Genomic DNA, 23,429 nt, shown 5'->3' with positions numbered 1-23,429 from the left:
CAGGCTATTACACAGTCACATTCACACCTTTAACTGTTACAGTCAAACAAAGTCCTAATTTATCACTAAGTCACATTCACACCTGCAGCTGTTACAGTCACGTACAGTCAGGCTATTATATACTCACACCTGTAGCTGTTATAGTCACACACAGTCAGGCTATTACACAGTCACATTCACACCTTTAGCTGTTACAGTCACACACAGTCCTAGTTTATTACACAGTCATATACACAACTGTACAGTATCTTACAGTCACACAGTCCTAGTTTATTACACACTTACACCTGTAGTTGCTACAGTCAGATACAGTCCTAGTTTATTATACACGCACACCTGTAGCTGTTATGGCTCTATTACACCAACAGATTATCTGACATATTTTTTAAGCCAAAGCCAGGAATGGATTTGCCCCTTTATTGCCCATTCCTGGCTTTGGCTAAAAAAAAGGATACTCTGTTTGTGTAATAGGGCCCTTACAGTCACACAAAGCCCTAGTTTTTTCACATACAGACCTAGTTAATTACACAGTCACATTCACACCTCTAGCTGTTACAGTCACACACAGTCAGACTATTACACACTCACACCTGTAGCTGTTACAGTCACATACAGTCAGGTTATTATACAGTCACACCTGTAGCTGTTACAGTCATACAGTCCTAGTTTATAACACAGTCACATTCACACCTGTAGCTGTTACAGTCACACGCAGTCCTAGTTTATTACACACTCACACCTGTTGCTGTTACAGTCACATACAGTCAGACTATTACACACTCACACCTGTAGCTGTTACAGTCACAAGCAGTCCTAGTTTATTACACACTTACACTTGTTGCTGTTACAGTCACATACAGTCAGACTATTACACACTCACACCTGTAGCTGTTACAGTCACATACAGTCAGACTATTACACACTCACACCTGTAGCTGTTACAGTCACATACAGTCAGGCTATTATACACGCACACCTGTAGCTGATACAGTCACATACAGTCAGACTGTTATACACGCACACCTGTAGCTGTTACAGTCACATACAGTCAGACTATTACACACTCACACCTGTTGCTGTTACAGTCACATACAGTCAGACTATTACACACTCACACCTGTTGCTGTTACAGTCACATACAGTCAGACTATTACACACTCACACCTGTTGCTGTTACAGTCACATACAGTCAGACTATTACACACTCACACCTGTTGCTGTTACAGTCACATACAGTCAGACTATTACACACTCACACCTGTTGCTGTTACAGTCACATACAGTCAGACTATTACACACTCACACCTGTTGCTGTTACAGTCACATACAGTCAGACTATTACACACTCACACCTGTTGCTGTTACAGTCACATACAGTCAGAATATTACACACTCACACCTGGAGTTTAGTTGCACTGTGACATCTGGGGTTGTTACAGTCCCACTGATATCTAGATGGTCACGATCTCGCCTGGACCCTGTGTGTGTTTAGAAGGTCAAATGAGGTTCCACATCTGGACAGTCGTGTCCACATATACGGTGTGAGGATAACTGGCTGAATCTTGGAGAAATGTTACTTATTACAGATTTTTAGGGCTCCGGCATGGATGTAGTCAGCCGTCTCTCCTTTGCCATACAGCACACAGCTCTGCTGAAACCACCAGGACAGCCGCATCCCCTTCATCCCCGCACAATATTTGTTACTGTTTACAAACAGACAATAAACGTAAGAAAAGTGACGCTGCGGCGGGGGAAGCCGGCTTGGTCTCTGTGTGCAGCCATATACAGGGGATCCCGCTCGCTGTAATCACACATGGCTGACAACACCGGCACAACATCCACAACACACTCCCATCCATAAACATAGAGAAGCCGGTGGAGAGCCTGCCAGCGCCGCGGGGCCCGGTGCAGCACCACCGTCACATGGAATCCCCTTTCCTGGCACAGACCCGAGAGACGGAGCCCACAGCAGCTCATCCTGGAGGAGGATACAAGCTCCATCCTTCTGCCTCAATCTCAGGGAAAAAAACCTTACTCAGCAATCTGTGTCCTCATTCGCTCCGGTATCCCCGTCGCTGTCTCCTCACTTCCCCCCCAACATCCCAGCCAAAATCCCAGGAAAAAGGTTAAGGGACATACCCATAAACCCCGGTGCTGCACGGCAATGAGGATGCGGTCAGGTGTTCTATCCTCACGCCCCCCAGTGTCCCCCCACTCCTCCCCCACCCTCTTTCTGATATTGCAGTTTGATTGGAAGGAGGGGGGGCTGGATGGGTTGGGGGCCAAAGGGGGGAAAGAACTGAGAATTTTCTTTGTCTAAAACAGAAGCTCACGTGTTCTTGGTGGCGTTTTGTGGTTGGCTGAGGAGGGGAGGGGGGAGACGAAGAGAGAGAGAGAGAGAGAGTGAGAGAGCGAGAGAGGAGGGGGGAGCGCACGCTGGAACTGAGCCAGCACCGTCTGCAAACCCACAATCTGCCGGGCGTCCTCCACCAGAAACACCGACACATAGAGACACAGGCAGAGGTATGCCCTCCCCCCGCCTACAGGGGGACCCCACCAATATACAGGGGAGCTCCCCACCGCACCTACAGGGGGACCCCACCAATATACAGGGGAGCTCCCCACCCCACATACAGGGGGACCCCACCAATATACGGGGGAGCTCTCCCCGCCTACAGGGGGACCCCACCAATATACGGGGGAGCCCCCCCCACCTACAGGGGGACCCCACCAATATACGGGGGAGCTCCCCCCCGCCTACAGGGGGACCCCACCAATATACGGGGGAGCTCCTCACCTCTTTACCCTATAGGGGGACCCCACCAATATATGGGGGAGCCCCCCCCCCACCTACAGGGGGACCCCACCAATATACGGGGAGCTTCCCCCCCCCGCCTACAGGGGGACCTCACCAATATACAGGGGAACTCCTCACCTACACCCCGCCTACAGGGGGACCCCACCAATATACGGGGGAGCTACTCACCTCTTTACCCTACAGGGGGACCCCACCAATATATGGGGGAGCCCCCCCACCTACAGGGGGACCCCACCAATATACGGGGAACTTCCCCCCCCCCCCCCCCGCCTACAGGGGGACCTCACCAATATACAGGGGAACTCCTCACCTACACCCCGCCTACAGGGGGACGCCACCAATTTACAGGGGAACTCCTCACCTACACCCCGCCTACAGGGGGACCCCACCAATTTACAGGGGAACTCCTCACCTACACCCCGCCTACAGGGGGACCCCACCAATTTACAGGAAAGCTCCTCACCTACACCCCCCCTACAGGGGGATGCCACCAATATACAGGGGAACTCCTCACCTACACCCCGCCTACAGGGGGACCCCACCAATTTACAGGGGAGCTCCTCACCTACACCGCGCCTTAAGGGGGACCCCACCAATTTACAGGAGAACTCCTCACCTACACCCCCCCCCCCCCCGCCTACAGGGGGACCCCACCAATATACAGGGCACACCTCACCTACACAGGGGGACCCCACCAATATCCAATATACGGGGGAGCTTCTCACCTCCCTCCACCAATATACAGGGGCACTCCTGACTAATAGGGACTGAACTGCAGAAGACTAACCCTAATAATACAGAGTTCCCCTATAAGGTGCCCCAGGCCGCTCTGCCGGTTTGTTACAATGTATCGGTTTGGCGATGATGCCAGGACGGCTGTATCCTCCTCACACACCCGGGATGGAGACGGATAAAACACTGAGGAGGATAGAAAGTTGTAGAAGTAATAGAAGAATAGAAGTGGAAGCTTTAAAGGGACACTCCGGAAAATATATTTTTCTTTCAAATCAAATTGTTATATAGATTCGTAATTTACTTCTTTTGAAAAAAATCTCCAGTCTTCCAGTACTTATCAGCTGCTGTATGTCCTGCAGGAAGTGGTGTATTCTCTCCAGTCTGACACAGTGCTCTCTGCTGCCACCTCTGTCCATGTCAGGAACTGTCCAGAGCAGCAGCAAATCCCCATAGAAAACCTCTACTGCTCTGGACAGTTCCTGACATGGTCAGAGGTGGCAGCAGAGAGCACTGTGTCAGACTGGAGAGAATACACCACTTCCTGCAGGTCATGCAGCAGCTGATTAGTACTGGAAGACTGGAGATTTTAAAATAGAAATAAATTACGAATCTATATAACTTTTCAAAACCAGTGGCAGAATAATAATGGTGGCTGCTCTAGATGTTCCCCTCCCCCCGGACCTCACCTTCTGTACAGAACTCAGCTGTCTAGTAAATTAAGTCAGGTGCTTAAGACCTTGGGGAACTGCAAGTCCCAGCAAGCCATCAGATAACTGTACAGGCAACACAACTGAGGGGAGTGCTGCCCCCGCCCTGAGAGCTCCCCCCCCCCCCCCCCCCCGTGGTCAGCGCAGGGTTAATGTCGGAGGGAGAGGAGGGAAGAAGCCTGTATAATGTGCGGCCCTTGTCTCCGCGCGGCTCCCTCCACCAATCACCGGCTGTTACCAGGCAGAGATGGAGCCCGGAGAGGCTGCCGCTACCTGAGCCAGGACACGGTGCAGGAGCGCTGCGCTATTATATCACCCCACCTGCTGGAGTATTATAAGATTATAAGCAGGAGGATAGAAGTGTAAAATGTACGGGGGGGGGGGGTATCTGTCAGTGACAACCCCCCCCCCCCCCCAGGACGAGCTCCATGGACTCTTCTCCTAACTACCTGTAACCCCCCCCCGCTCCATCACTGCCGTCCACCAGCTCTTGCCTATTCGTATTCTGAGGTTCCTGTCTGTACAGCACAGGGAGGCAGTCTTCTCTACAGCACAAGGAGGCAGTCTTCTCTACAGCACAGGGAGGCAGTCTTCTCTACAGCACAGGGAGGCAGTCTTCTCTACAGCACAGGGAGGCAGTCTTCTCTACAGCCCAGGGAGGCAGTCTTCTCTACAGCCCAGGGAGGCAGTCTTCTCTACAGCCCAGGGAGGCAGTCTTCTCTACAGCACAGGGAGGCAGTCTTCTCTACAGCACAGGGAGGCAGTCTTCTCTACAGCACAGGGAGGCAGTCTTCTCTACAGCACAGGGAGGCAGTCTTCTCTACAGCACAGGGAGGCAGTCTTCTCTACAGCACAGGGAGGCAGTCTTCTCTACAGCCCAGGGAGGCAGTCTTCTCTACAGCCCAGGGAGGCAGTCTTCTCTACAGCCCAGGGAGGCAGTCTTCTCTACAGCCCAGGGAGGCAGTCTTCTCTACAGCCCAGGGAGGCAGTCTTCTCTACAGCACAGGGAGGCAGTCTTCTCTACAGCACAGGGAGGCAGTCTTCTCTACAGCACAGGGAGGCAGCCTTCTCTACAGCCCAGGGAGGCAGTCTTCTCTACAGCACAGGGAGGCAGTCTTCTCTACAGCACAGGGAGGCAGTCTTCTCTACAGCACAGGGAGGCAGTCTTCTCTATAGCACAGGGAGGCAGTCTTCTCTACAGCACAGGGAGGCAGTCTTCTCTACAGCACAAGGAGGCAGTCTTCTCTACAGCACAGGGAGGCAGTCTTCTCTACAGCCCAGGGAGGCAGTCTTCTCTACAGCCCAGGGAGGCAGTCTTCTCTACAGCACAGGGAGGCAGTCTGCTGTACAGCACAGGGAGGCAGTCTTCTCTACAGCACAAGGAGGCAGTCTTCTCTACAGCACAGGGAGGCAGTCTGCTGTACAGCCCAGGGAGGCAGTCTTCTCTACAGCACAAGGAGGCAGTCTTCTCTACAGCACAGGGAGGCAGTCTTCTCTACAGCACAGGGAGGCAGTCTTCTCTACAGCACAGGGAGGCAGTCTTCTCTACAGCCCAGGGAGGCAGTCTTCTCTACAGCACAGGGAGGCAGTCTGCTGTACAGCACAGGGAGGCAGTCTTCTCTACAGCACAAGGAGGCAGTCTTCTCTACAGCACAAGGAGGCAGTCTTCTCTACAGCACAGGGAGGCAGTCTGCTGTACAGCCCAGGGAGGCAGTCTTCTCTACAGCACAGGGAGGCAGTCTTCCCTACAGCCCAGACAGCGAGAACCCCTCCCCCCATACAGTGAGAAGCTCCTCCCCCCGGACAACGAGAACCCTCTCCCCCCGGACAGCGAGAACCCCCTCCCCCCGGACAGCGAGAACCCCCTCACCCCATACAGTGAGAACCCCCTCCCCCGGACAGCGAGAACCCCCTCCCCCCATACAGAGAGAACCCCTCCCCCCAGACAGCGAGAACCCCCTCCCCCGCCCCATACAGCAAGAACCCCCTCCGCCCAGACAGCGAGAACCTACTCCCCCAGACAGCGAGAAGCCCCTCCCCCAGACAGTGAGAACCCCCTCCCCCCATACAGCGAGAAGCCCCTCCGCCCAGACAGCGAGAACCCCCTCCCCCGGGCAGCGAGAAGCCCCTCCCCCCGGACAGCGAGAAGCCCCTCCCCCCGGACAGCGAGAAGCCCCTCCCCCCGGACAGCGAGAAGCCCCTCCCCCCAGACTTTCACATAATCTATGGCGGCCTCTGTCATCCATTATATAAAGTAACAAGAACATTTAGACTACAGCGGCAGGAGTGCGGCCAGTCAGTGTTGTCATGGGGTCGGCTTCTATTAGCTGGGAATGATTCCTGTGGGTGCACGGCACATGGCTGATGTGTGACAGGGATTTCTGCTCTGCAGCTGGGGGACCCCCTCCCCCTGACGTCCCACTAACAAGCCCCCCCGAACAACGGCCAGGCTGGAGGAGGATACGGACTCCTTGTGCCCAAAGGGAGCCGGCAAAAATCAATGCGTACGGCCGGGCGGCAGAAGCGGGAGCCTGAGGGCCCCCCGCTGACATATGGTGGTCACTACAGAGGGGGCTGCACACACATCCAGAGCTGCAATCCGAAAGAAAACACACACATATTTAGGGAGCTATATATTGGGGGGCACTACATCTTTATAACGGCTATATATTGGGGGGCACTACATCTTTATAACGGCTATATATTGGGGGGCACTACATCTTTATGGGGCTATATATTGGGGGGCACTACATCTTTATGGGGCTATATATTGGGGGGCACTACATCTTTATGGAGCACTACATCTTTAGGGGGGCTATATATTGGGGGCACTACATCTTTATGGGGCTACATATTGGGGGCACTACATCTTTAGGGGGCTATATATTGGGGGCACTACATCTTTATGGGGCTATATATTGGGGGGCACTACATCTTTATGGGGCTATATATTGGGGGCACTACATCTTTAGGGGGGCTATATATTGGGGGGCACTACATCTTTATGGAGCTATATATTGGGGGGGCACTACATCTTTATGGGGCTATATATTGGGGCACTACATCTTTATGGGGCTATATATTGGGGGCACTACATCTTTATGGGGCTATATATTGGGGGCACTACATCTTTATGGGGCTATATATTGGGGGCACTACATCTTTATGGGGCTATATATTGGGGGCACTACATCTTTATGGGGCTATATATTGGGGGGCACTACATCTTTATGGGGCTATATATTGGGGCACTACATCTTTATGGGGCTATATATTGGGGGGCACTACATCTTTATGGGGCTATATATTGGGGGCACTACATCTTTATGGGGCTATATATTGGGGGGCACTACATCTTTATGGGGCTATATATTGGGGCACTACATCTTTATGGGGCTATATATTGGGGGGGCACTACATCTTTATGGGGCTATATATTGGTTGGGCACTACATCTTTATGGGGCTATATATTGGGGGGCACTACATCTTTATGGGGCTATATATTGGGGGGCACTACATCTTTATGGGGCTATATATTGGGGGCACTACATCTTTAGGGAGCTATATATCGGGGGGCACTACATCTTTAGGGGGGCTGTATATTGGGGGGCACTACATCTTTATGGAGCTATATATTGGGGGGCACTACATCTTTATGGAGCTATATATTGGGGGGGCACTACATCTTTAGGGAGCTATATATTGGGGGGCACTACATCTTTAGGGATCTATATATTGGGGGGCAATACATCTTTATGGGGCTATATATTGGGGGCACTACATCTTTATGGGGCTATATATTGGGGGGCACTACATCTTTAGGGAGCTATATATTGGGGGGGCACTACATCTTTATGTGGCTATATATTGGGGGGGCAATACATCTTTATGGGGCTATATATTGGGGGCACTACATCTTTATGGGGCTATATATTGGGGGGCACTACATCTTTATGGAGCTATATATTGGGGGGGCACTACATCTTTAGGGAGCTATATATTGGGGGGCACTACATCTTTAGGGATCTATATATTGGGGGGCAATACATCTTTATGGGGCTATATATTGGGGGCACTACATCTTTATGGGGCTATATATTGGGGGGCACTACATCTTTAGGGAGCTATATATTGGGGGGCACTACATCTTTAGGGAGCTATATATTGGGGGGCACTACATCTTTAGGGAGCTATATATTGGGGGGCACTACATCTTTATGGAGCTATATATTGGGGCACTACATCTTTATGGGGCTATATATTGGGGGGGCACTACATCTTTATGGGGCTATATATTGGGGGGGCACTACATATTTATGGGGCTACATATTGGGGGGCACTACATCTTTAGGGAGCTATATATTGGGGGCACTACATCTTTATGGGGCTATATATTGGGGGCACTACATCTTTATGGGGCTACATATTGGGGGGCACTACATCTTTATGGGGCTATATATTGGGGGGCACTACATCTTTATGGGGCTATATATTGGGGGGCACTACATCTTTAGGGGGCTATATATCTTTAGGGGGGCTATATATTGGGGGCACTACATCTTTATGGGGCTATATATTGGGAGGCACTACATCTTTAGGGAGCTATATATTGGTTGGGCACTACATCTTTATGTGGCTATATATTGGGGGGCACTACATCTTTATGGGGCTATATATTGGGGGGCACTACATCTTTATGGGGCTATATATTGGGGCACTACATCTTTATGGGGCTATATATTGGGGGGGCACTACATCTTTATGGGGCTATATATTGGGGGGCACTACATCTTTATGGGGCTATATATTGGGGGCACTACATCTTTAGGGAGCTATATATCGGGGGGCACTACATCTTTAGGGGGGCACTACATCTTTTTTTTTTTTTTAAATGTATTTTTATTGGCACTGAGACAAAACAGGTGAAACCGTTCTGGCGTCGCAGCGCCCATTTTTTACAATTTTATCGTAAGGAAAACATGAAGGAAACATGGATAGTATGCAGTACAATAAAATATAGCAGTCGAAGAAAGCCTGGCCAGTCTCTGGCCGATAATAAGTCTAGTTGGGGAATTCGTCCCCAAGCAACCATAGAAACGCAACAATCGCATCTTATGGTCATAAAGATATGCGACCCCAAAGGGCCCAAAAGTGAACTAAAATAAAACGTCCATTAAGAACACCAAACAAGGGGAGACACAACAGGAGACAAAGAAGGGGGAGGAAAGTGAAGAGGAGGATAGAAGCATAAGAGAACGGGGGGGGGGGGGGGAGGAGAGGAAAGCCTATCAGGAAGCGGGCTTAGGCAGCAGCCAGCTAATCGGCTCCGTTATCCACCCAGCTAGTTAGGGGGTGTCGTGATCAGGTAGGTAAGCGGAGCCCACCCAGTCTGCCACAGATATCCTCTTTCAGGTACCAGGTGGACAATCGGTATGGGTAGACGAAGGTATGGACCTGTGGTGCGGTAAAATGCGACAAGAGAAAGATTCGCCATTTCTGGAAAAATTTCTGAGCATGTTTCTCAGTGTTCCGTTCCGCCTCTAATCTATCTGCGGCCAGGAAGAATTTCAGATCCTCTATCACCGTCACGATCGTTGGCATTGTAGAGTTGATCCATTCTCGCATTAGAACCCGTTTGGCTGGGGGGCACTACATCTTTATGGAGCTATATATTGGGGGGGCACTACATCTTTAGGGAGCTATATATTGGGGGGCACTGCATCTTTAGGGATCTATATATTGGGGGGGCACTGCATCTTTAGGGATCTATATATTGGGGGGCAATACATCTTTATGGGGCTATATATTGGGGGCACTACATCTTTATGGGGCTATATATTGGGGGGCACTACATCTTTAGGGAGCTATATATTGGGGGGCACTACATCTTTATGGAGCTATATATTGGGGCACTACATCTTTATGGGGCTATATATTGGGGGGCACTACATCTTTATGGGGCTATATATTGGGGGGGCACTACATCTTTATGGGGCTATATATTGGGGGGGCACTACATATTTATGGGGCTACATATTGGGGGGCACTACATCTTTAGGGAGCTATATATTGGGGGCACTACATCTTTATGGGGCTATATATTGGGGGCACTACATCTTTATGGGGCTACATATTGGGGGGCACTACATCTTTATGGGGCTATATATTGGGGGGCACTACATCTTTATGGGGCTATATATTGGGGGGCACTACATCTTTATGGGGCTATATATTGGGGGGCACTACATCTTTATGGGGCTATATATTGGGGGGCACTACATCTTTAGGGGGCTATATATCTTTAGGGGGGCTATATATTGTGGGAACTACATCTTTATGGGGCTATATATTGGGAGGCACTACATCTTTAGGGAGCTATATATTGGTTGGGCACTACATCTTTATGTGGCTATATATTGGGGGGCACTACATCTTTATGGGGCTATATATTGGGGGGCACTACATCTTTATGGGGCTATATATTGGGGCACTACATCTTTATGGGGCTATATATTGGGGGGCACTACATCTTTATGGGGCTATATATTGGGGGGCACTACATCTTTATGGGGCTATATATTGGGGCACTACATCTTTATGGGGCTATATATTGGGGGGGCACTACATCTTTATGGGGCTATATATTGGGGGGCACTACATCTTTATGGGGCTATATATTGGGGGCACTACATCTTTAGGGAGCTATATATCGGGGGGCACTACATCTTTAGGGGGGCTATATATTGGGGGGCACTACATCTTTATGGAGCTATATATTGGGGGGGCACTACATCTTTAGGGAGCTATATATTGGGGGGCACTGCATCTTTAGGGATCTATATATTGGGGGGCAATACATCTTTATGGGGCTATATATTGGGGGCACTACATCTTTATGGGGCTATATATTGGGGGGCACTACATCTTTATGGGGCTATATATTGGGGGCACTACATCTTTAGGGAGCTATATATCGGGGGGCACTACATCTTTAGGGGGGCTATATATTGGGGGGCACTACATCTTTAGGGGGCTATATATTGGGGGCACTACATCTTTAGGGAGCTATATATTGGGGGGCACTGCATCTTTAGGGATCTATATATTGGGGGGCAATACATCTTTATGGGGCTATATATTGGGGGCACTACATCTTTATGGGGCTATATATTGGGGGGCACTACATCTTTATGGGGCTATATATTGGGGGCACTACATCTTTAGGGAGCTATATATCGGGGGGCACTACATCTTTAGGGGGGCTATATATTGGGGGGCACTACATCTTTATGGAGCTATATATTGGGGGGGCACTACATCTTTAGGGAGCTATATATTGGGGGGCACTACATCTTTAGGGATCTATATATTGGGGGGCAATACATCTTTATGGGGCTATATATTGGGGGCACTACATCTTTATGGGGCTATATATTGGGGGGCACTACATCTTTATGGGGCTATATATTGGGGGCACTACATATTTATGGGGCTACATATTGGGGGGCACTACATCTTTAGGGAGCTATATATTGGGGGGCACTACATCTTTATGGGGCTACATATTGGGGGGCACTACATCTTTATGGGGCTATATATTGGGGGGCACTACATCTTTATGGGGCTATATATTGGGGCACTACATCTTTAGGGGGCTATATATCTTTAGGGGGCACTACATCTTTAGGGGGCACTACATCTTTAGGGGGCTATATATCTTTAGGGGGGCTATATATTGGGGGCACTACATCTTTAGGGAGCTATATATTGGTTGGGCACTACATCTTTATGGGGCTATATATTGGGGGGCACTACATCTTTATGGTGCTATATATTGGGGGGCACTACATCTTTAGGGAGCTATATATTGGGGAAAACACACACTGGGTGCCTATAGGGATACCACTAGGTGGATACTTAACAGCACACCCAAATTAGGGCCAATAGCCCAAACACACACCTACATGGTCCCTAAGTCTAAAATATAGCTTTTAATTGGCTCTTATTAAAACGTATACTGTGTATAACTGCTAGTTTAAAACACACACACACCCCCGTCCCGTTCCTATAATATAATAGGTACGTCCCTAATAGGGATGAAGTGAAGAGGGTAGCTGCAGACTATTCTCTGATCACAACTAGTAATATATGTATATGACACTGGGACGGATTGAGGTATATTAAAACAAAAACCGCATAGCCCCTCAACTAGTTTCACCCAATCATGGGCGTCATCAGGAGGAGGGCTTATAAGGGCTTATGATTGGGTGAAACTAGTTGAGGGGCTATGCGGTTTTTGTTTTAATATACCTCAATCCGTCCCAGTGTCATATACATATATTACTAGTTGTGATCAGAGAATAGTCTGCAGCTACCCTCTTCACTTCATCCCTATTAGGGACGTACCTATTATATTATAGGAACGGGACGGGGGTGTGTGTGTGTTTTAAACTAGCAGTTATACACAGTATACGTTTTAATAAGAGCCAATTAAAAGCTATATTTTAGACTTAGGGACCATGTAGGTGTGTGTTTGGGCTATTGGCCCTAATTTGGGTGTGCTGCTATATATTGGGGGGCACTACATCTTTATGGAGCTATATATTGGGGGGCACTACATCTTTATGGAGCTATATATTGGGGGGCACTACATCTTTAGGGAGCTATATATTGGGGGGCACTACATCTTTAGGGAGCTATATATTGGGGGGCACTACATCTTTATGGAGCTATATATTGGGGGGCACTACATCTTTAGGGAGCTATATATTGGGGGGCACTACATCTTTAGGGAGCTATATATTGGGGGGCAATACATCTTTATGGGGCTATATATTGGGAGGCACTACATCTTTAGGGAGCTATATATTGGGGGGCAATACATCTTTATGGGGCTATATATTGGGAGGCACTACATCTTTAGGGAGCTATATATTGGGGGGCACTACATCTTTATGGGGCTATATATTGGGGGGCACTACATCTTTATGGGGCTATATATTGGGGGGCACTACATCTTTATGGGGCTACATATTGGGGGGCACTACATCTTTAGGGGGCTATATATCTTTAGGGGGGCTATATATTGGGGGCACTACATCTTTATGGGGCTATATATTGGGAGGCACTACATCTTTAGGGAGCTATATATTGGGGGGCACTACATCTTTATGGGGCTATATATTGGGGGGCACTACATCTTTAGGGGGCTATATATTGGGACACTACATCTTTATGGAGCTATATATTGGGGGCACTACATCTTTAGGTGGGCACTACATCTTTAGGGGGGGTATATATTGGGGGGAATTACATCTTTAGGGGGCTATATATTGGGGGGCACTACATCTTTAGGGAGGCTATATATTGGGGGCACTACATCTTTAGGGGGGCTATATATTGGGGGCACTACATCTTTAGGGGGGCTATATATTGGGGGCACTACATCTTTAGGGGGGCTATATATTGGGGGCACTACATCTTTATGGGGCTATATATTGGAGCACTACATCTTTAGGAAGCTATATATTGGGGGCACTACATCTTTAGGGAGGCTATATATTGGGGGCACTACATCTTTAGGGAGGCTATATATTGGGGGCACTACATCTTTAGGGGGGCTATATATTGGGGGGCACTACATCTTTATGGGGCTATATATTGGGGGGCACTACATCTTTATGGGGCTATATATTGGGGGCATTACATCTTTAGGGGCTATATATTGGGGGGCACTACATCTTTAGGGAGCTATATATTGGGGGGCAATACATCTTTATGGGGCTATATATTGGGGGCACTACATCTTTAGGGGGCTATATATTGGGGGCACTACATCTTTAGGGGGGCTATATATTGGGGGCACTACATCTTTAGGGGGGCTATATATTGGGGGCACTACATCTTTATGGGGCTATATATTGGAGCACTACATCTTTAGGAAGCTATATATTGGGGGCACTACATCTTTAGGGAGGCTATATATTGGGGGCACTACATCTTTAGGGAGGCTATATATTGGGGGCACTACATCTTTAGGGGGGCTATATATTTTTTTGGGGGCACTACATCTTTATGGGGCTATATATTGGGGGGCACTACATCTTTATGGGGCTATATATTGGGGGCATTACATCTTTAGGGGCTATATATTGGGGGGCACTACATCTTTAGGGAGCTATATATTGGGGGGCAATACATCTTTATGGGGCTATATATTGGGGGCACTACATCTTTAGGGGGCTATATATTGAGGGGGGGGGCACTACATCTTTAGGGGGCTATATATTGGGGGGGGGCACTACATCTTTAGGGGGGCTATATATTGGGGGGGGCACTACATCTTTAGGGGGGCACTACATCTTTAGGGGGGCTATATATTGGGGGGCACTATGGCTTCTGTACCATGAGGAGTTGCCCCCGCAGGAATACTCCATGAGGTGAGGCGGCTGTCACCGGGCAGCAGGGAGGCGAGGGTTAAGTGAATCCCTGGCGGTCTCGGAGCGGGGCCCCTTTGTGCAGGAAACGATTGCAGCAATATGTTCTATAAAAAGCCACCTTGATTTCGGCAGTGTCGCTGCGCAGCGCTGGTTACCACGGAGACGCCAGTGATGTGTCTGCAGCACAAACTCATTGTGCACTGGAGATTCCCGACTGGGCCCCGGCCTCTGAAGTCTGAAAGAGCGAGAGCGCTCCCTGCAACAGAGACCGCAGCCCCTGCATGAGAGACCGCAGCCCCTGCAAGAAAGAGACCGCAGCCCCTGCATGAGACTGCAGCCCCTGCAAGAGAGAGACCGCAGCCCCTGCATGAGACTGCAGCCCCTGCAAGAGAGAAGAGACCTCAGCCCCTGCATGAGACTGCAGCCCCTGCAAGAGAGAAGAGACCTCAGCCCCTGCATGAGACTGCAGCCCCTGCAAGAGAGAAGAGACCTCAGCCCCTGCATGAGACTGCAGCCCCTGCAAGAGAGAGACCGCAGCCCCTGCATGAGACTGCAGCCCCTGCATGAGACTGCAGCCCCTGCAAGAGAGAGACCGCAGCCCCTGCATGAGACTGCAGCCCCTGCAAGAGAGAGACCGCAGCCCCTGCATGAGACTGCAGCCCCTGCAAGAGAGAGACCGCAGCCCCTGCAAGAGAGAGACCGCAGCCCCTGCAAGAGACTACACCCAGCACAAGAGAGACCGCAGCCCCTGCAAGACAGACCGCAGCCCCTGCATGAGAAACTGCAGCCCCTTCAAGAGATAGACCGCAGCCCCTGCAAGAGAGAGACTGCAGCCCCTGCAAGAGAGAGACCGCAGCCCCTGCAAGAGACTACACCCAGCACAAGAGAGAGACTGCAGCCCCTGCAAGACAGACCGCAGCCCCTGCATGACAGACTGCAGCCCCTGCTAGAGACTGCACCCAGCACAAGAGAGAGATCGCAGCCCCTGCACGAGAGACCGCAACCCCTGAAAGAGAGATACCGCAGCCCCTGCAAGAGACTACACCCAGCACAAGAGACCGCAGCCCCTGCAAGAGACTGCAGCCTCTGCATGACAGACTGCAAGAGAGACTGCAGCCCCTGCAAGAGAGAGACCGTAGCCCCTGCAAGAGACTACACCCAGCACAAGAGAGAGACCGCAGCCCCTGCAAGAGAGACCGCAGCCCCTGCAAGACAGACCGCAGCCCCTGCACGAGAGAGCGCAGCCACTGCACGTGAGAGCGCAGTCCCTGCATGACAGACTGCAGCCCCTGCAAGAGAGACGACAGCCCCTGCATGACAGACTGCAGCCCCTGCAAGAGAGACGACAGCCCCTGCATGAGAGAGACCACAGCCCCTGCAAGAGAAAGAACGCAGCCCCAGCATGAGAGACCGCAGCCCCTGCAAGAGAAAGACCGCAGCTCCTGCATGAGAGACCTCAGCCCCTGCAAGAGAGACTGCAACCCCTGCAAGAGAGAGATCACAGCCCCTGCAAGACAGACCGCAGCCCCTGCAAGAGAGAACGTGAGGAGGGGGCAGGGATTTTAGTCATGTGACTGCGCAGCCTGGGAGCCTATCTAATAATAAATTATATAAAATCACATGACTATAGGAGACGCTGTACACCTGACAGTCACTACAGGTTACCGAGAGTGGGGGACACCCATAACGTGTGCAGAGACCAGACTAGTCACACACGGACCAGTCACAGGCGATGTCACACGGACCAGTCACAGTCGAGGTCACACGGACCAGTCACAGGCGAGGTCACACGGACCAGTCACAGGCAAGGTCACACGGACCAGTCACAGGCAAGGTCACACGGACCAGTCACAGGCGAGGTCACACGGACCAGTCACCGGTGAGGTCACACGGACCAGTCACAGGTGAGGTCACACAGACCAGTCACAGGTGAGGTCACACAGACCAGTCACAGGTGAGGTCACACAGACCAGTCACAGGTGAGGTCACACAAGTCACTTCTTCCCATAATTCAGGGTCTATATCCAGATCTAAGAGGGATCAGTGACATGTCCACCATTACAGCCCCCACCAGGATGTCACCCAGCTTTCCCAGACTCCTGAGGAACACCCTGGCTGCCATTAACCCTAAGCAGAGTGACAACCACATGGCAGAACGCGGCCATAGTTATTACCCATCTCCTCTGGACCCCAATTAGTGTTATACAGTGACACAGACTGATGTGTGGGATCAGTCACATTCGGGTGTCTGTTTATAGCAGAATCAGCAATAAAAGGGCTGTGCTGGTGGTGGAGGGCCCAGGTGAGGGCTGTGCGGGGAGAGGAGGGGGTAAGGGGGTCCAGGTGAAGGCTGTACAGTGAGAGGAGGGGGGGCGGGGGAGGGTCCAGGTGAGGGCTGTACGGGGAGAGAAGGGCTCAGGCTAGGGCTCTGCGGGGGAGGAGGGCCCAGGCTAGGGCTCTGCGGGGGAGGAGGGCCAAGGCTAGGGTTGGGGGAGAGCCAAGACGAGGGCTGTGCGCAAGGAAGAGGGCCTAGGCTAGGGCTGTGCGTGGGGAGGAGGGGGTAAGGGGGTCCAGGTGAAGGCTGTACGGTGAGAGGAGGGGGGGGGGGCGGGGGAGGGTCCAGGTGAGGGCTGTACGGGGAGAGAAGGGCTCAGGCTAGGGCTCTGCGGGGGAGGAGGGCCCAGGCTAGGGCTCTGCGGGGGAGGAGGGCCAAGGCTAGGGTTGGGGGAGAGCCAAGACGAGGGCTGTGCGGAAGGAAGAGGGCTTAGGCTAGGGCTGTGCGTGGGGGGGAGAGCCAAGGCGAGGGCTGTGCGGAAGGAAGAGGGCCTAGGCTAGGGCTGTGCGTGGCGAGGAGGGCCCAGGTGTGGGCTGTGCGTGGAGAGGAGGGCCCAGGCGACGGCTTGCGCGGGGAGGAGGGCCCAGGCGAGGGCTGTGCGGGGGGAGGAGGGCCCAGGCGAGAGCTGTGTGGGGGGAGGAGGGCCCAGGCGAGAGCTGTGTGGGGGGAGGAGGGCCCAGGCGAGGGCTGTGTGGGGGGAGGAGGGCCTAGGCTAGGGCTGTGCAGGGGAGTGGCCAGGCTAGGACCTCCCACCAGGAGCCGGGGCGGGGATCTGTCCCTACCTCTTTCTTCCAGCGGGCCAGCCACTCATCTCTCTTCCTCTTGCTGATGTAATATGGGTCCCCAGCCTGGAATGGCAGCCTTGGCATAGGCCTCTGACGCAGACCAGACTCCCAGCCCAGCCCTCCACGCAGCCGGCAGCGGTAACCCTGCGCAAAAAAAAAAAAAAAAAAGACCATCTGAGTTATAGGGACCAAGGACTGTGCAACCACAATGGCTGCTGAAAATGATACCGAAAAATGGGGCCCAACGGCACAAGGGTCCATCGAGCCCTGCCGCCAAAGCCAGCCCCTCCCCTCGCTAAATTATAAGCTATCGCCATGTGAACTTCTGTCTCACAGGTTGTGCCAGACTCCGCCCCCTTATGTAATATCACTTTCCAGACACAGACTTCACCAGTCAGGTGACAATCAAGCTCCGCCCATGCTGAAATCAGTAGATGAGTGATGCATCATGGGAGGTTACCAACACTTAACATAAGGAGGGTGGGTCCTGGAGGAACTGGACGGTTCCTTTAATTATGTCCCATTCTATGTGGCAGCGCAAACGCTAATCCCTGATTGGTTGATACGGACACCAGTACTGATACGTGGAGCTTTCCTACTACATCAGTACATAAAGCATTGTCATCAACAAACTTTATTGACTGCATCCCAGAGAACACGTGAGTGCAGCTCCGGCCTCACCTCTGATTTGGGGGAATCTTGGTCCTCGTCTTCTCTTTCTTCTTTATCTGAAAGAAGGAGAATAGAAAGTCAGAAGATGAAACACTGTGACAACCCCCCCCCCATCGTCTCCCCGCCCCCCATCATCTCTCCGCCCACCTTCCCCCCCATCATCTCCCCCCATCATCTCCCTGTCCTCCTTCCCCCCATCATCTCCCTGTCCTCCTTCCCCCCATCATCTCCCCGTCCTCCCCCCCCATCATGTTCCCGTCCTCCCCCCCCCCATCATCTCCTCATCCTCCTTCCCCCCATCATCTCCCCGTCCTCCCCCCCCCATCATGTTCCCGTCCTCCCCCCCCATCATCTCCTCATCCTCCTTCCCCCCCATCATCTCCCTGCCCCCCCATCATCTCCTCGTCCTCCTTCCCCCCCATCATCTCCTCATCCTCCTTCCCCCCCATCATCTCCCCGCCCCCCCCCATCATCTCCTCATCCTCCTTCCCCCCATCATCTCCTCATCCTCCTCCCCTGCATCATCTCCCCGTCCCCCCATCATCTCCCCACTCACCTTGCCCCCATCATGTCCTCCCCTGCATCATCTCCTCGTCCTCCTTCCCCCCATCATCTCCCCACTCACCTTGCCCCCATCATGTCCTCCCCCCCCATCATCTCCTCATCCTCCTTCTTCCCATCATCTCCCCACTCACCTTGCCCCCATCATGTCCCCCCCCCCCATCATCTCCTCATCCTCCTTCTCCCCATCATCTCCCCGCTCACCTTGCCCCCATCATGTCCTCCCCCCCCATCATGTCCCCGTCCTCCTTCTCCCCCATCATCTCCTCGTCATCCTCCTTCCCCCCATCATCTCCCCGCTCACCTTGCCCCCATCATCTCCCTGTCCTCCCCCCCATCATCTCCTCGCCCCCCCCCATCATCTCCTCGTCCCCCCCCATCATCTCCTCGTCCCCCCCCATCATCTCCTCGTCCTCCCCCCCCATCATCTCCCCGTCCTCCTTCTCCCCCATCATCTCCTCGTCCTCCCCCCCCCATCATGTTCCTGTCCTCCCCCCCCCATCATCTCATCGTCCTCCTCCTCCCCATCATCTCCCCGCTCACCTTGCCCCCATCATGTCCCCCCCCATCATCTCCTCGTCCTCCTCCTCCCCATCATCTCCCCGCTCACCTTGCCCCCATCATGTCCCCCCCCATCATCTCCTCGTCCTCCTCCTCCCCATCATCTCCCCGCTCACCTTGCCCCCATCATCTCCTCGCCCCCCCCCCATCATCTCCTCGCCCCCCCCCATCATCTCCTCGTCCCCCCCCCATCATCTCCCCGTCCTCCCCCCCCCCCATCATCTCCCCGTCCTCCCCCCCCCCCATCATCTCCTCGTCCCCCCCCTCCCCATCATCTCCTCGTCCTCCTCCTCCCCATCATCTCCCCGCTCACCTTGCCCCCATCATGTCCCCCCCCCATCATCTCCCCGTACTCCCCCCCCCCATCATCTCCTCGTCCCCCCCCCTCCCCATCATCTCCTCGTCCTCCTCCTCCCCATCATCTCCCCGCTCACCTTGCCCCCATCATGTCCCCCCCCCCATCATCTCCTCGTCCTCCTCCTCCCATCATCTCCCCGCTCACCTTGCCCCCATCATGTCCCCCCCCCCCATCATCTCCCCGCCCCCCCCCCATCATCTCCTCGCCCCCCCCCCCATCATCTCCTCGCCCCCCCCCCCCCATCATCTCCTCGCCCCCCCCCCCCCATCATCTCCTCGCCCCCCCCCCCCATTCATCTCCTCGCCCCCCCCCCCCCCATCATCTCCTCGTCCTCCTTCTCCCCCTACATGCTGGGGTCAGGGTACAATCCTCTATTGCCCGGTATTATAAGGCAGTGGAAGGGTACTTACTCTTGTCGTCTTCTTGGCCCCTCCTCCCTCTCCTCCTATTGGCTGAGCACTCCTCCCCGTCCTGAGAGTCGGGCTCATCGCTCAGCAAGCAGCGGCCGTTCTCCATGGCCTCCTCTGCCCTCTCTTCCTCCTCCTCCTGGTGAGCGCTCCTCTTCTCCTCTGGGCTGGGCTGGGCTCTGGGCCTCTCGGGTGCCTCAGGCTTTAGCTGGGGTGCGGCCGCCTCCATCTCCCCGTTGGGCACATGATCTGGGCGGCTGGTTTTCGGGGACGTGTGGCACTTAGGGACTGAGGCATTGTCTTTGGATGCACCGACGCTTTCCACCTGCAAAACAGAGAGAGCGGATAAAGTAGGGGATGGTGGTGGAGATAAGGAATTACAGAGGGGCGCCCACCCCCGGAGCCCCCTAGATACCGAGTCACCTACAGGCAGCATGCTTAAGATTCTATTCAGATGTATTATGCTCCAGAGCTGCACTCACTATTCTGCTGTAAGGGTATGTGCACACTACGGAATCCCGCCGGAAAATCAGTTGCGGATTCCGCAGCTCGCACCCGCTCGTAGACTGTGGCAGGTGCGCGCATTCCACCGGCTGTCCTAACAATGAAGGGGTTAATTCTTTGGACGGACGGCGGAATCCACCTGTGCATAGAATGGAGTCTATGGCACAGGCGGAGACCCACGCGCTTAGCCGAGGTCACGAGCGGGCGCGAGCTGCGGAATCCACAACGGATTTTCTGTCTGGATTCCATAGTGTGCACATACCCTTACATCATGTCTCATCCTCCAGAGCTGCACTCACTATTCTGTCGCTCTCTGTTCTTATTCTTGCTGTGTGCACCTGGAGAACCAAAATGTACATTTGCATCTACCAGAATGCAACGCAGCAGACATCCTGACTGTTAAAGGTGGGCTTATTAAAAAAATACACAGAGAAATGCAGAATTATGATTGCGGCTCTGGTTGTGACTGCAGCAGAAGATATGTGTCTTATGCTTCAGTCACCTCCAGAGCTGCACTCACTATTCTGCTGTTACATCATGTCTCATCCTCCTGAGCTGCTCTCACTATTCTGCTGTTACTTCATGTCTCATCCTCCAGAGCTGCACTCACTATTCTGCTGTTACATCATATCTCATCCTCCAGAGCTGCACTCACTATTCTGCTGTTACATCATGTCTCATCCTCCTGAGCTGCTCTCACTATTCTGCTGTTACATCATGTCTCATCCTCCAGAGCTGCACTCACTATTCTGCTGTTACATCATATCTCATCCTCCAGAGCTGCACTCACTATTCTGCTGTTACATCATGTCTCATCCTCCTGAGCTGCTCTCACTATTCTGCTGTTACATCATGTCTCATCCTCCAGAGCTGCACTCACTATTCTGCTGTTACATCATGTCTCATCCTCCAGAGCTGCACTCACTATTCTGCTGTTACATCATATCTCATCCTCCAGAGCTGCACTCACTATTCTGCTGTTACATCCTGTCGCATCATCCTCCAGAGCTGCACTCACTATTCTGCTGTTACATCATGTCTCATCCTCCAGAGCTGCACTCACTGTTCTGCTGTTACATCCTCTCATCCTCCAGAGCTGCACTCACTATTCTGCTGTTACACCATGTCTCATCCTCCAGAGCTGCACTCACTATTCTGCTGTTACACCATGTCTCATCCTCCAGAGCTGCACTCACTATTCTGCTGTTACATCCTGTCGCATCCTCCAGAGCTGCACTCACTATTCTGCTGTTACATCCTGTCTCATCCTCCAGAGCTGCACTCACTATTCTGCTGTTACACCATGTCTCATCCTCCGGAGCTGCACTCACTATTCTGCTGTTACACCATGTCTCATCCTCCGGAGCTGCACTCACTATTCTGCTGTTACACCATGTCTCATCCTCCGGAGCTGCACTCACTATTCTGCTGTTACACCATGTCTCATCCTCCGGAGCTGCACTCACTATTCTGCTGTTACATCATGTCTCATCCTCCAGAGCTGCACTCACTATTCTGCTGTTACACCATGTCTCATCCTCCGGAGCTGCACTGACTATTCTGCTGTTACACCATGTCTCATCCTCCGGAGCTGCACTCACTATTCTGCTGTTACATCATGTCTCATCCTCCGGAGCTGCACTCACTATTCTGCTGTAACATCATATCTCATCCTCCAGAGCTGCACTCACTATTCTGCTGTTACATCCTGTCTCATCCTCCAGAGCTGCACTCACTATTCTGCTGTTACATCCTGTCTCCTCCTCCAGAGCTGCACTCACTATTCTGCTGTTACACCATGTCTCATCCTCCGGAGCTGCACTCACTATTCTGCTGTTACACCATGTCTCATCCTCCAGAGCTGCACTCACTATTCTGCTGTTACACCATGTCTCATCCTCCGGAGCTGCACTCACTATTCTGCTGTTACACCATGTCTCATCCTCCGGAGCTGCACTCACTATTCTGCTGTTACACCATGTCTCATCCTCCGGAGCTGTACATATAGCAGTTATATATAAGAGTAGTCACAGCAGGGGTAGTATAGACAGGGCTGGCCCCCCCACCCCCCCTCTTAGTATAACACAGGCAGCGATGATAGAGTTGAATATATGAGGACCCTCCTGTCTGCAGCATCACCCCCCCTCCCCCCCTCATAGTTATATACTGTCCAAGCCATCTATATACTCCTTGGTGGATACAGCGTATATATTGCATGCGGGCGGCTGCCGGGGGGTGTGCAGGTGTGACCCATCCCCAGCAATGACACCTGTAATAATAGTGTGGAGGAGAGATTTATGGGGTGCGCTACGGGGGACCAGTCTATGACGGACGCATTAACTCCATCACTGCCGGGACCAAGAGCAGCACAAGGCATTATGGGATGTCACCAACTAGAGGCATTATGGGATGTCACTGATACAAAGCATTATGGGATGTCGCTGATACAAGGTATTATGGGATGCAGCTGATACAAGGTATTATGGGATGTCACCAACTAGAGGCATTATGGGATGTCACTGATACAAAGCATTATGGGATGTCGC

The 23,429-nt window shown here is 52.3% G+C and overlaps 1 protein-coding gene across 7 annotated transcripts in view; it reads right to left on the bottom strand.

The window, feature by feature from the left end:
* The window catches only part of DNMT3A (DNA methyltransferase 3 alpha), a 179,460-nt gene that overhangs the window by 90,705 nt on the left and 65,326 nt on the right, over nucleotides 1-23,429 (bottom strand). For 5 of the 7 annotated variants that reach the window (XM_069973236.1, XM_069973239.1, XM_069973237.1 and 2 more), the window contains 3 exons: nucleotides 20,383-20,704; nucleotides 18,502-18,548; nucleotides 17,818-17,964 (listed from right to left, as the gene is read on the bottom strand). In XM_069973236.1, coding sequence (XP_069829337.1) covers nucleotides 17,818-17,964; nucleotides 18,502-18,548; nucleotides 20,383-20,704 — 516 coding nt within the window. Of the gene's footprint in view, nucleotides 1-14,818; nucleotides 14,846-17,817; nucleotides 17,965-18,501; nucleotides 18,549-20,382; nucleotides 20,705-23,429 lie in introns of those variants that run through there. The other 2 variants (XM_069973241.1, XM_069973243.1) reach the window with 2 other exon arrangements.

Source organism: Dendropsophus ebraccatus, chromosome 6 (genome assembly GCF_027789765.1).
Source record: "Dendropsophus ebraccatus isolate aDenEbr1 chromosome 6, aDenEbr1.pat, whole genome shotgun sequence".
Taxonomy (NCBI): Eukaryota; Metazoa; Chordata; class Amphibia; order Anura; family Hylidae; genus Dendropsophus; species Dendropsophus ebraccatus.
The sequence above is the reverse complement of the archived record's forward strand: the minus strand, read 5'-3'. Positions and strand labels throughout refer to the sequence as shown.